Source organism: Ranitomeya imitator, chromosome 4 (assembly GCF_032444005.1).
Source record: "Ranitomeya imitator isolate aRanImi1 chromosome 4, aRanImi1.pri, whole genome shotgun sequence".
Classification (NCBI taxonomy): Eukaryota; Metazoa; Chordata; class Amphibia; order Anura; family Dendrobatidae; genus Ranitomeya; species Ranitomeya imitator.
Genome location: NC_091285.1, coordinates 635,868,863 through 635,882,346, shown reverse-complemented (window position 1 = coordinate 635,882,346; position 13,484 = coordinate 635,868,863). Strand labels below are relative to the sequence as shown.

The 13,484-nt window shown below is 42.5% G+C and overlaps 1 protein-coding gene across 1 annotated transcript in view; it reads right to left on the bottom strand.

Annotated features, from left to right (window-relative positions):
- LOC138674314 (CD209 antigen-like protein D) overlaps window positions 1–13,484 on the bottom strand; it is a 38,887-nt gene that overhangs the window by 14,219 nt on the left and 11,184 nt on the right. The window contains exons 2-6 of the mRNA XM_069762176.1: window positions 8,953–9,081; window positions 6,912–6,962; window positions 5,645–5,683; window positions 5,452–5,525; window positions 2,130–2,226 (exon numbers count right to left, since the gene is read on the bottom strand). Of these exons, the coding sequence (XP_069618277.1) occupies window positions 2,130–2,226; window positions 5,452–5,525; window positions 5,645–5,683; window positions 6,912–6,962; window positions 8,953–9,081 (390 nt within the window). The remainder of the gene's footprint in view (window positions 1–2,129; window positions 2,227–5,451; window positions 5,526–5,644; window positions 5,684–6,911; window positions 6,963–8,952; window positions 9,082–13,484) is intronic.

The window sequence follows — 13,484 nt, the reverse complement described above, 5'->3', positions numbered from 1 at the left end:
TGCAATGCTAAAAGAAACCTGCACCATTAATAATATGAAGGTGAGGTGCTTCTAATCAGTGCAGGAGAAGGAGAAATCAGTCGCTGCAGTCTTCTGGCTCCTCTGTCGTAATAAACCCTTAACACATACAGTACCATTCATATCCATGGACTCTGTCTGGTAATGTGTACGAGCCTCAACTGCAAACAAAGCCTGTGGTTAATGTTGGTGTTCCTAAGAGGGAAAAAGCTAAACTTTTTTTTTTAGTGCGGTTCAATTCTTAAAAAAAACACAGAATAGCTCTTTGCAACCCTGGTCTTACATATCAAAACCACCTTTCCATAACAAAATACTATAGAAAAAAGAGGCTATCACTGAAAGATTGAAAAGTACAAAATTTATTGAAAAAGATAAAATAGACAAACAACAGAAAAAATTCCTATATTAAAATACGCCGGGAGCAACACACGGCCGGGACAACAAGGTCCACACGACCCATACAAAATCTGAATATAATTACAATAGTTACTCTTCCAACCAATAAACATCAGCTTTGATGGTCAATGCATTAACAAAATAATTGCAAAGCTATTTATTTACCTAAAATGGCTTTGGTGGCCCAAAAAACTCACTCCGAAGGGCCCATCACAGGTTCTCTCCCTACTCTCTAAAGTGCTATCCACTGACTTATGCTAAATGTAATCCAGCTGTAGCAGAAGGGACACGAAGGCGGATTACAGGGTGTAGGGAGGGTCTTTGTCTCCCTACATGAAGGTCTTGTATCTGTAGAAACTAAGGATGAGTTTCTTTTCTTATTATTTCTGCTCTCTTAATTGTCACACTGCATCCTGGAACACTCAAGAGGCTTTCCTTTCAGAGCAGGCCATAGGACCATAGCGGACGCAGTGCATGCTGTGAAATGAAGGAAAGGAAGTTCTAGATCCTATAGTGCTGGCTGAAAACTGAAGAGAGTTGTAGGAAAGTTACAGATCATAAGAATCGGGACAGTTCCTACACTGATATGTGCATGAAAAAGCAGCATTAATATAAGATAAGGATATGGGGATAAAGGTAGGAAGACCCAGCTTCTAATCTGATTTTGGATGAAATGACATGCACACTTTTAGGACTTTTGGATCCAAAAACTGACTATTTCTGTAAACAATGACTATTGATTAATTTTCTTACAGCGAACAATATGGCAGTGTTAACCATGTTCTTTCTTATCTCCTCTTCCCACAATCGCATACAAGATTTCTCTCGCACATAATAATAATAATAATAATAATCTTTATTTTTATATAGCGCTAACATATTCCGCAGCGCTTTACAGTTTGCACACATTATCATCGCTGTCCCCAATTGGGCTCACAATCTAGAATCCCTATCAGTATGTCTTTGGAATGTGGGAGGAAACCGGAGTGCCCGGAGGAAACCCACGCAAACACGGAGAGAACATACAAACTCTTTGCAGATGTTGTCCTGGGTGGGATTAGAACCCAGGACCCCAGCACTGCAAGGCTGCAATGCTAACCACTGCGCCACCGTGCTGCACATCACCCCTACTCTGAAACTCTCTACCCCAACACATCAGACTCTCGCCTACCATCGAAACCTTCAAAAATAATCTGAAGACCCACCTCTTCCGACAAGCCTACAACCTGCAGTAACCACCGATCGACCAAACCGCTGCACGACCAGCTCTATCCTCACCTACTGTATTCTCACCTATCCCTTGTAGATTGTGAGCCTTCGCGGGCAGGGTCCTCTCTCCTCCTGTACCAGTTGTGACTTGTATTGTTCAAGATTATTGTACTTGTTTTTATTATGTATACCCCTCCTCACATGTAAAACGCCATGGAATAAATGGCGCTATAATAATAAATAATAATACCGTAATTCAGTCGTTTAGAAACAGGAAGCTAGAATACCTTTTCAGAGTGAGAACCTAGACAAACAATTCTCTACCTTCAGGGGTAAACCTTTGACCTTTAGAAATATTAGGCAAAGCACCAGGAGTATGATTATAGTCAAAATGTTTGACATAAATGATGTAGGAAATTATCAAAATTTCATATATGGGAAAACTGGAGAATTTTGCCGTTTCATCTCGATTTAGAAATATGGAGTGAATGTGAAAAAGTACTCACAATAGATGAAGATGATGCTTGTCAGAAGAATGAAGAAGAGAAACGTGAGAAGCAGGTAGAATATCAGAACCATCTTCTTCCAACGGCATACTCGCTTCTCAGCTGGTCCAGTGATTTGTTCCACTAAAAGACAAGATAATCAACTGATAATAGAATCACTTTTGGAATAAATCAAGCCAGACATGTCATTTGAAGCAAAGATGACCAAGCTACGATACGACTTGTCTACTTTGGACACATCATGCAAAGAGAGCAATCACTGGAGAAGGACATCTTGGTTGGATGAATAGAAGGAATAAGGCGAAAGGAAGACCAGCAACTCGATGGATTGATACCATCTAGGTAACAGTGGTGAAGACCCTGGTGGACCTATCTGGGCTTGCACAAGATTGATCTCCCTACAGATCGTTCATCAAGTCACCATGGCTCGAGATCGATCAGAAGTTTGGTGAAAAATAAAATAGAAGGACAGATCACTAGGAAACCATCTATTGTCTTACATTTTTTCCTTCATTTTCCTGATATCTATGATTTTTAGAAGAAAAGTTGAAGTAGAAAAGTGTAATAGATCATTACGAGGGGCACGAAAGTCAACAAGCATCAATTTAATCTTTTCCCGTTAGTAGTCTTTTAGAGTCCTATCCGTATGGTCTAATAGTGCAGAGAGTTTTTAGCTCAAAGAAATCCGGTAGTGTTGTCCAAAAACATTGGCAACTCTTCCATGGCACACTATACAGATGACAAGGATCTGTCACCTGCACAAACAGAAAAAATCTTTTATTGATCCTTTTCCAATAAATCAACCAGTTTTCATTTTTTTCTTCCACTGCTAATTGAAGAAATTTAACTGGTTGAGACGAGGCCCAGTGATCGATATAATAAGTGTAATCAAAGTATCAGCACGAAAGGGCTTCTATGCACAAAGTTGGAGTAAACCAGTTTCCTCAGCGGGTCCCAAGGACACTCTTGATTTTCACCCTTGTATCCCCGTATCGGGATCTGGCCTTAGCTGTAGACACCTGGGTTGTGTCCACTAAGTAGCTGAAGGGCGTTGTAGAGAGTTAAAGGTAGAATGATCAACAAGCCAAGTCAGAATCAAATACCAAAGACATAGGGAAGAATAGAGGTCAAGTTTAGAGAGTGAAGACCTGAAGCAGAAGCCAAGAGTCCAGGGTGAGATCCAGAGGTCATCTAAGAGGTTAATCAGCAGAGTTGTAAAGGTATATAAGAATATAAAGGGTCAACCAAATATAATTGCCTCAGGAGCAGATCATATCGAGCAATAACTGGCAATAGCAGGATGTCACAAGGAGATGGAAATAATGAGCCAAGCACTTCCATTGGTGGCCAAACCCAACCTACCATAGGTCCAATACCCAGCATCAGCATTGGCCAATCAGCTGGATCTTCAATATTCTGATCTCTGAAATTAATATGAATGCAGGAGGGGACGGTTTACTTTCGGAGGAAGGAGAAGTTGTGTGGGCTGGATGGCTGAGTGCCACCACCCAGAGATGACATCACAACCTCTTCCTCTGATGTCAGCACCGTCCACACATCGGCACCAGACAACGTAGGAAGGCGATATGGGGGTCGGGACTGGGGAGCATGTTACTCTAAGAAAAAGCAGCAAGAGCTCAGGAATTATTGTCATGGGGCCCAGAAGTTTTATTTTCAGAGGGCACCTGTGATTTTGACATTGGCATAAGAATAAGATATTTATCTTTTTATACATATTTCAATCAGACGCATCACATCAGATTCTGTAACACCCCAGGTAACCGGTTGTTACAGTGATGTTGCCTTCCTTTCGGGGAGGGCGATATCATGCTTGGAGACAAGGAGGATTCTCTTTACCAGGTAAGCACACACATTCAACACATTCTGAATCCAGCCCAGGAGGGGGAGCTCAGGACCTGGATTCAGGGGAACTTCTCCAGCTTTAAGGATCCTGGTCTGGAGGAGGAGTTAGCCAGTTGGAGGGAGAGAGTGGAGGAAGCGAGTTGGTCCAGAGATACCTAGAAGAAGGAAGTCTGAGAGAGCAGACAGCGGAGCCGTGCAGCCAGGACTGTGCTGCAGCTCCTGGGAAGAGGAGAACCTGAAAGGTTGTTGCATGCAGTGAAGCATTGAGGAAAGGAGCACAGGAGTGGAGCAGGGCTCAGAGGGGAACTGTGGCCGGCCACCCTCTGAGCCGAAGTGCAGAAACCGGGTACCGGGAGCCCGAGGCTTTTGTGGGACTTTAAGACACATAGCAGAACCGGAGGGCACTAGACTACATGTTAACTGCCCGCACCAAGCCTAAGGTACAGCAGTACACTAAGAGCCCGGGTCATGGTAGAGACCCTATAAAAAGGCTCAAATTGCCTACCGTGCAGGCAACTGTCACAGGACAGGAGAGAGAGGATTCCTTGCCAGCAAGTTACAAGCAGCAGGGACCTCGCCATCTTAGCGCAAGTAGGAAAGGCTTACGGACCTCACCCGGGAGAGGGATCACCTTTGCCTTCAAGCCGGCTGGACCATAGCTACCCCTGCACTTGGTACCCTGGACTGTGGATTACCACCATCAGTAAACCAAGTAAAGACTTTTTTAACTTCTGTCTTCCACTTATTCGTCAGCATACAACATCCTTGCCACACACCTTGGGAGCCCTGGGGACCATGCTTCATCTGTGGGAAGCGTCACCATCCAGCCGCCATACCATCACCTCAGAGGACCCATTTTAAGCGGCGTCAGTCCCTACTGACCGAGAACCAAAGGTGGCATCACGAACAATAGACTTTATACCATATCCCCTTTAAAGACCTTTCCCCTTTAATTGTGCGCCCAGGGCCATGGACCAGGTCGCAGCCACCGTGACTTCCCCTTTAAGACCGGACCCGGTGCCGAGTACCCCACGGCCCTGGTAGGGCGTTCCAATTCTCCCAGAAATAAAATTTAACACCTAGCGACATGATCAATGACAAGTGTCGGATTGCGGAGACTTGACTGCTTGGACCACCACTGATCACAAGAAAGTGGTCCTGTGTCCCGTTTTACTGGCACTGCCGTGGTGCATAAAACGCCATTCTGAGTGTACAGGGCTCATACAGATAAGCAAGCTATCTCTGTGGGATAAAGGACCCCAATTTCTGTGTTCTGTGGGGGTCCCAACAACTGAACCCACAATAATCGGAACACTTTGTTTTTGTTCTTGGAAATCCCCTTAATACAGAGATATTCTGGTAGTTCCCTGTGAGGGGGAAACATTAACACGCTCAATACCCACACTATTTAAATGTGGACCTTTGCATCGACCGCTTCCTCTTTTAGAAGGTCACATACAGATTCCTGCGGCTGCTTACCTGTCTCCTGATCTCTGAATGCTGCATTTACCGCTGCGGACGAGAAGTCGAGACCTAAGGGAAGAAGATTGAAAAATGTCCTAACATATGAATGGGACTGGCCGTAGTCCATAGACATGGGAAATACATACAGCATACGGTATATCTTCTGCTGGGTGGTCCTGTTCACTTACCTATTCGTGGTGGCTGAAATGGTGGAGAAGTTCCTAGTCCTGATGGTAAAGAGCACACATAAGTCAGCGACTTTAGAGTTAAAATGTTATCAATAGGCTTATTAATTAAAGGGACATTTCCAGCAAAGCTGATACACTACAGGGTGCCTGGCGCAAGCAACACAAAAGATCATGTACCATCATGTAAGGCGGGTTTACAAAAAAACGGAACCCTTGACAAAGAGCCTTGTTCCCTCTCACACTTGACACTTTTATAAAAAAAAATCTATATATACAGTATATAAAAAACAACACGGACACACATGAACATTTTAATACAAAGCCAAATTTTTTTTTCATGCAATGGTCCTCACTACTCATAGTATTAAAATAATGCCGCCATATAGTGTCCACATAAGACATTCAGATATTTCCCAATACTGTCATACCATGTCCAAATCCTACTGCCATACAATACCTGAATGTCAACCTCATTTGGTATGCAAATAATACTACCGTATAATATCCACATATAGGACAGTCATGTATTTCCCAATACCTTCATAACATGTCCAAATCCTACTGCCATACATTGCACAAATGTCAACCTCATACCATATGCAAATAATACTACCGTATAATGTCCACATAGGACAGTCATGTATTTCCCAATACTGTCATATTATGTCCAAATCCTACTGCCATACAATGCCCGAATGTCAACCTAATACCGAAAACAAATAATACTACCGTATAATGTCCACATAGGACAGTCTTGTATTTCCTAATACCTTCATAACATGTCCAAATCCTACTGCCATACAATGCCCGAATGTTAACCTCATACCATATGCAAATAATACTACCATATAATGTCCACTTAGGGCAGTCATTTAATTACCAATTCCAAATGTCAAGTGGTGGAGTGCCGTGGATTATTCTGTACTGCTGGGATTATTTATTTCCCAATACTGCCATTTAAGGTCCAAGCAGACCCGCAATAAGTGCCCAATAATACTACCACTACATAATGCCAAATTACTGAAGAACTGTAAAGAAATTAATGCTAAAGTCCCTGGTGGTCCCAGGCTGTGAAGATTTACATGCTGCACATTCACGTTGCCCATGAAGGTCCAGTCCTTAGGGTGCCCATGGGATACTGCGCTGGGCCATTGCTGAGTTTGCCACACCATAGGGATCACACAGGGTATTACGGTATATTTGCCTATAGAGTACGTGCAGTCTCAGTAAATCATGGTGGGTAGAGAGGATAAATATAAATTCTTACCATGAGTTGTATTTCTTGATCTATCAAAACTGTTTGGAGCCTGATCCATATCTGAAAGCAATATTTGACAATGACCAGGAATAAATTAATAGAAATAGGGCCATTGGCTAAAAGCAAAACGGGCCTGTCCTGTTAATGTTTTACGTGGCCACATCTTTATTCATAGCTTTTTCTTTGCCCCTTCCCACCCTTCTTAGAAAAATTGGAGATTTTAGCTGTCGGCAGCTCATTTCTAGAATAGATAAAATGGCCATCAGAAGAACTTGCACACCTATGCATTGCACTTATACAGTGCCAACATATGCTCTAGCTCAATTTCTTGGTTTTACTTGACATTTTTTGCACTCTGTACAAACAGGGGCGTGACTTCCCTTTTTTGGGCTGTTCATTTTGGTTACATCGCTTCCCACAGGCGGGTGTCTTAACCCAAGTGCTACTCTGCCCTTATCAATCTTTTTTACATCTGCTGATACATACAAGAGTTAGGTACCTGTTATGACCTGGTGGCCTTGGAGCAGCATGAGACGTACTCTGGAGAAGGTGGAACCTGTACTGACTGCAAACCCTGAACTTAACAGCACAACTAGAAGTAGCCGTGGGGGGTACCTAACACTCCCTAGACCCCTCGGCACAGCCTAAGAAATAACTACCCCTAAAGACAGAAACAGGAAACCTATCTTGCCTCAGAGAAAATCCCCAAAGGAAAGACAGCCCCCCACAAATATTGACTGTGAGAGGAGAGGGAAATAACATACGCAGAAATGAAATCAGGATTTAGCATAGGAGGCCCTACTAGCTAAAAAGAAAGAATAGAACAGAGTACTATGCGGTCAGTATAAAAACACTAGAAAATATCCACCACAGAAAAATACAAAACACCACATCTGACTAAAGACATGGAGGGTATATCTGCATCTCCAGAGAAATAGCTAGGCTGCAAAAAATCCTTCACAGACTAAGCTGGACAAGGCAAAAACATGAAAATGCACAGAACTATAAGGTCCACAGCAGGTGGACAGCAAAAACAAAGCCAGGACTTATCTTTGAAGAAAAGCACAGCAAACAGGAGAGACCAGAAGGGATGTGAATCCTCCAAAAACAATGGACAACTGGCACTGACTAAAGGATCCTGCAAGGCTGTATAGCCCAGCCCAAATTGCAAAAAATAGATACACCTGATAAATGCTGCGATCCAACTACCGCAGCACTACCACTCATAACCACCGGAGGGAGCCCAAGAGCAGAATTCACAACAGGTACCATCCCGATTGGGGTACACTTTATCATGGTGGGATGGCTTTTACGCTCTTTTTTTAACAAAACAGTTTTAACTAAGTACCCTGTATCATTTACTTGTACTATTACTATTTACTTACTACAGGGTATTTTTTCATTTTTTTTATCTTAGGTTCTGTTTGTTAAATGGCCACAGTGTGAATGCGCACCTACACACTGCACTTATACCAACATATGCTCTGGCTCAATTTATTTGGTTTTGGTTTATTTAATCTTACAGTCAAGGAAGCCATACTTAATGGTGTACATACAGTATATGAAAAAGTAGACATATCATATTACAGTGATGTACAAGCTGTGGTGTTTCCTGCATGACCTGACAGCTAGCATTCAGTTCTGCAGAAGACGGAGCACAACTGCGTAGAGATTAGGATGGCTACCCATGCCAGAATGGATATATAATCCTTAATTATAGTTTACATTTAATCTCCTTCTGCCTTTCCTGACTGACAGCTCCTCAGTGTCCCTCCTCTCTGTTGAGATCTCACACTGCTCCGTTCCAGCTGCATCGTCTGTCAGGACAGGGTGGGAGAGAACCGAATACTCTTGGACTCATGAGCTTTCTCTTTAGATGGACTCGTAAAATGTTCATCTTAATATCAGGATTATACAGTTATTCTGACATAGATTGTGTAAGTAAGTGCACCAATCTCATCAAACCTATGTAATGTATACAGCTTGTATTGTGAAATCTGGTCACAGATCCACTTTCAGTTGTACAATTTTTGAGGTGTTTTTTTTTTACATTTTAGTTGCAGGTCTTTTTTGCCTGTGGTTTTGTTCCCCTTCTTTAAGCGTTCTGGTACAGCAAGCCCCTTCCTGTTGTCAATCACATTCTCATAGTCATCGGCGTCGTCATCAGATATTCCACATACTGAGGACAAGAAGACACATTCACATTATGAAACCTGATGAAGGAGTTACAGTAGGTCAGTTTCTGACAACCTCATTTAGCCACTTTTTAAGCTTTGGATTAACGTTTCAATGCCCGGAACTCTTATTGCTCTAGTGCCTTGAGTTTAGGTCACCATCGCTTTCTGTGATGACATTCGGCACAGTAGACCACTGTAGGGACTGAAAATCCTTTTACATGGGGTTGAGTCTGCCATCTACACCAAATAGACAGCCCACCCTGGTCAGTCTGAGCTTCACAGGGAAACAGATGGTCATAGGGAGTAGATAGAGACTCGGGATATTTAAATACAAAGTCCTGGCCCCTAAATTCGCTCACCATCCAGGCACAAACTGCAATTTTTAAATAGTCCAATTCAGGCCGTCCTGGAAACCCAAGCCCAGTGCCCGGCGTATAAAAGTTGGGCAACAGAATGGATAGGTGTTCACATGTGGGGGTCAGCCATTGCTGGTTATGATCCATAATTCATTTTCTCCACACCCAAGGCAAAAGAAAAACAACTAGGTACTTTCTGTTATTTCCACCTTTTTATTTTATGTTTTTGCATATGTGTGTGTCTTTTTATCTGTCAGTAAGATCAAACCCCTCCCCCAAATTGCATATATGGGCATACAAGCCTTTGACAGCAAAATCCATCGACACCTTTATATCTTCTATCTGTTGCTGCATTCCGAAGTAATCAACATTTTCATTCATTTGCAAATATAGCATTAAATGTTCTGGGTGTGATAGATCACTTACTGAGCCTCTGCCACTGAGGTTTTTTCCTTGCCTAGCACCAGTCTCTTTAGGTTGATTGCTAGCTCATTGTCTGTGTGACATGAGGCGCCAAGGAAGAAAATCAGATCAGGACACATCAATAAAGCTAAAGAGGCCGATACTAAGCAGGAAAACAACCCGGGGAGACAAAGGTCCAGGAAGTGCTCTGTTAAGTCCAGAGCACTTAATGCCTTGTTTACACATGAATCAAAACACTGATTTCTTGGGAATGCAGCAACAGATAGACGATATAAAGGTGTCAGTTGATTTAGCTTTCAAAGACCTGTGCGCCACGTAAGCAGTTTGGGGAAGTTGATCTTACTAACAGATTCCCTTTAAGAGTCAGATTAGTTTCTAAGTATTTTAATTTCTGTACAAAGGTATTCGATACATAATTTCATGCCAATAAAACATACGTATTATAAGTTCTTTCAGGATTCAAAGACTCATACATGCTGTCAGAAAATATAACCCTTCTTTATTACATCCAGGGAATGAAAACTTGATAATGTCCAAATGATGCGGGGATTGTTAGGAAGCTACAAGTGCGAAACGCGCGTCGGGGTTCCTTTATCCCAGGTTCAGGAGCAGGTTGGTTCAATTGTCATATTGGTTATTCTTCCCTCCCCTTTGCTATGGGACTCTCTTTCTTTTCACTGTTGTCTTGTGGATTAATCCTGTCATGCTACCTTTGTTAGCCCACATGGATATCGATAGGAGTACATAGGTGATTAGATCCATTATTCGGTCCTTATTTATGGTAACGGTACCTTGATATTGTGTGCCCCTAATGGGATATTGATAGAGTGTAATCGCCATTGTAGCGTTCATTTGGATTATATATTGCACTACTGGTACTTTTATATATATATATATATATATATATATATATATATATATATATATATATATCGGATCTTCCATACATTTATAACCCTTGTAAGATATGGGACTAATATGGGACTATTTAATCAGTATATGTTCTACTAATATGTCTTTGAAAACAATCATGTGTCTGCTGATATATTTAATTTTGCATTGCGTGCCTCTTGTGGGACATTGACAATGTATGTGGTAGCATTTATTTGTATCTCATATTATTTGCACTATTGGCACTTTTTAGGCATATTTTTAGTAGTTGATGACACATATAGACCTGGTATGATGCTTTGAACCATTAATCCACGTATAGTATTCTTCAATTTATTTTTCACCAACCTTTAATGGTATTATTTTAGACTATCTATATATTTATTGGTGTAGTTTATATGTTGTACATATTTAACCTGCGTTGCTCTCTTCCTGTGCTCGGTACTAGGATTGTTGTTTATCTCTTGTCTATTGCGTCTTGTTTAGTTATAAAATGTGGTATTATTGTCTGAATACGACTTTTAAAAATATTTTCCAATAAAAGAATTTTCTAATATTTTAATATCTCTAGTGTCCTTCTTCCTTTGGGTTTCTGTAGTTGTTGTATGGCGGAGCTTATACTGTTTTTGCCCCGTTTTTTTTTTTGGGGGGGGGATTGTTAGAGGTGAGATTTTGATAAGCCGTGCACCTCTGTTAGCGGAATAGGATCAGGAAGGATGGGATTTTAGCGTCTTAATGCACAAAAGGATGTTTCCATTCAATGACAGCAAGAAAAGATCTCAAGAATGGAGAAAAATGGAAACCCAATTTGGAAAGTTGCAGAACTTATCTTACAAACTATGTATACCATCACACAGATTTTCTTTTTATTGTTAATTTTATTTACTGAGTTAAGCAACTTTCTAAATATTCTTCATTAAAATAAAAAAAATCAATTATTTTGCTGTTGCAAAGAGTCTGTAAGTTCTGTCGGTGGCTCAGTGGTTAGCACTGCAGCCTTGCAGCGCTGGAGCCTTGGGTTCTAATCCCACCTTGGACAACATCTGCAAGGAGTTTGTATGTTCTCCCTGAGTTTGTGTGGGTTTCCTCCGGGTTCTCCGGTCTCCTCCCACATTCCAAAGACATACTGATAGGGAATTTAGATTGTGAGCCCCATCGGGGACAGCGACAATAATGTGAGCAAACTGTAAAGCGCTGCGGAATATGTTAGCGCTATATAAAAAATAAAGATTATTATTATTCTTTATCTAGCTGAGAGATCTGCAAAAATGTTAGCAATCCATCAGAGCTCCTGATTAGTTTTGACAGAATTCTGCCTCCCTCTCAGTATTAGCGATATCAGCAGGAGGGGAAGTGTTTGTATACAGATCTTCAGAGTTTGGATAGGGGAGAAAGCATGTAAAGTCTCAAGGAGGGCAGATAAAACAAGTCGTGGAAAAGGATTACATAAAGACTAAATATGTTTCAGAGCTGTGCTGATACATGATAGCAAGTGAAGACAGCAACAATTTCATTACACATAGACCTCACATCCAGCATGTATTTCAGAAAGAGGCAGTTGCAAACTGTACATCAGAGGATCTGAAAATGAATTAAGGAATGAAGATTAAATGAAGACTGAAACTTGGTGCAATTTAATTAATTTTACTGCCCTGTACTGCTCACAAAAGCCTTGCCAATATATAAAACGTTGAGTTCCAACGCATGTTGATATCACACACCAGTCGGTGAGCTGGAAGTTGCAAACGCTGCTGCAGCACCGCCAGGGCGTCAGCAGCAGCTATAGCCAACTTGCAGAAATGGGCACACACGCTGCATACTTTCAGAAGTAGCTCAGGCAGATCTGGGTAGGTTTTGAGAAACCACTGAACCACTAAGTTGAGCCCGTGGGCCAGGCATGGTACGTGTGCGAGGTTGCCAAGCTTCAGAGCTGCCATTAGGTTACAGCCATTGTCACATGCAACCATGTCTGGTTGTAAGTACAGGGGTGAGAGCCACAGATCAGTCTGGTCTGTTACACCTTTCCACAACTCTGAGGCGGTGTGCAGTTTGTCACCTAAGCAGATTAGTTTCAGCAGAGCTTGTTGCTGCTTAGCCGAGGCAGTGCTTCCAGATTGCGACAAATGTTGATGTTTGTGATGTGGAGGAGGTGCAGTAACTGCTGTAGAAGGTGGGAACAACCGCGATTGAACCCGGGCCCGCATTCTCGGTCCGACTGGGTCCTGGCTGCCACAATGATCACCCAGTGTGCCATTAGGGAAATGTCGTGGCCCTGACCACAAGCAGTTATCTATGTGTCCGTGGTTAAGTGGAACTTCCCAGTCACAGCATTGATCGGGGCACGGCAGGGCACGGTTATGGGACACATACTTGTGTAAGGCAGGGACGGCACACCGGGAAACATGGTGGCGGCTGGGGACCGAGTACCGAGGGACGGCCGCCGCCATGAGGTTGTGGCTCCACAAGCCTAAACAGCAACATTTCCAGGGCAGTCTGGAAATATGGCCATTTAGTATTGTAGCCTCTGGGTGGGTGACTGCATGTTTACGTTTGCGTTCCAAGGACTGGGCTAGGGACAACTTAACGCTGTTCTGGGACAAGGAAATGGATGTGGCTGCTGACAGTGGTTGCAAGTGTGCAACGACAGGTGCCAAGTGGGAGGCATCTTCACCGACATCATTGATCCCCTGATGGACGTGCAAGTAGAACAGGGAAAGAGGCAGCGGTGTCACCCA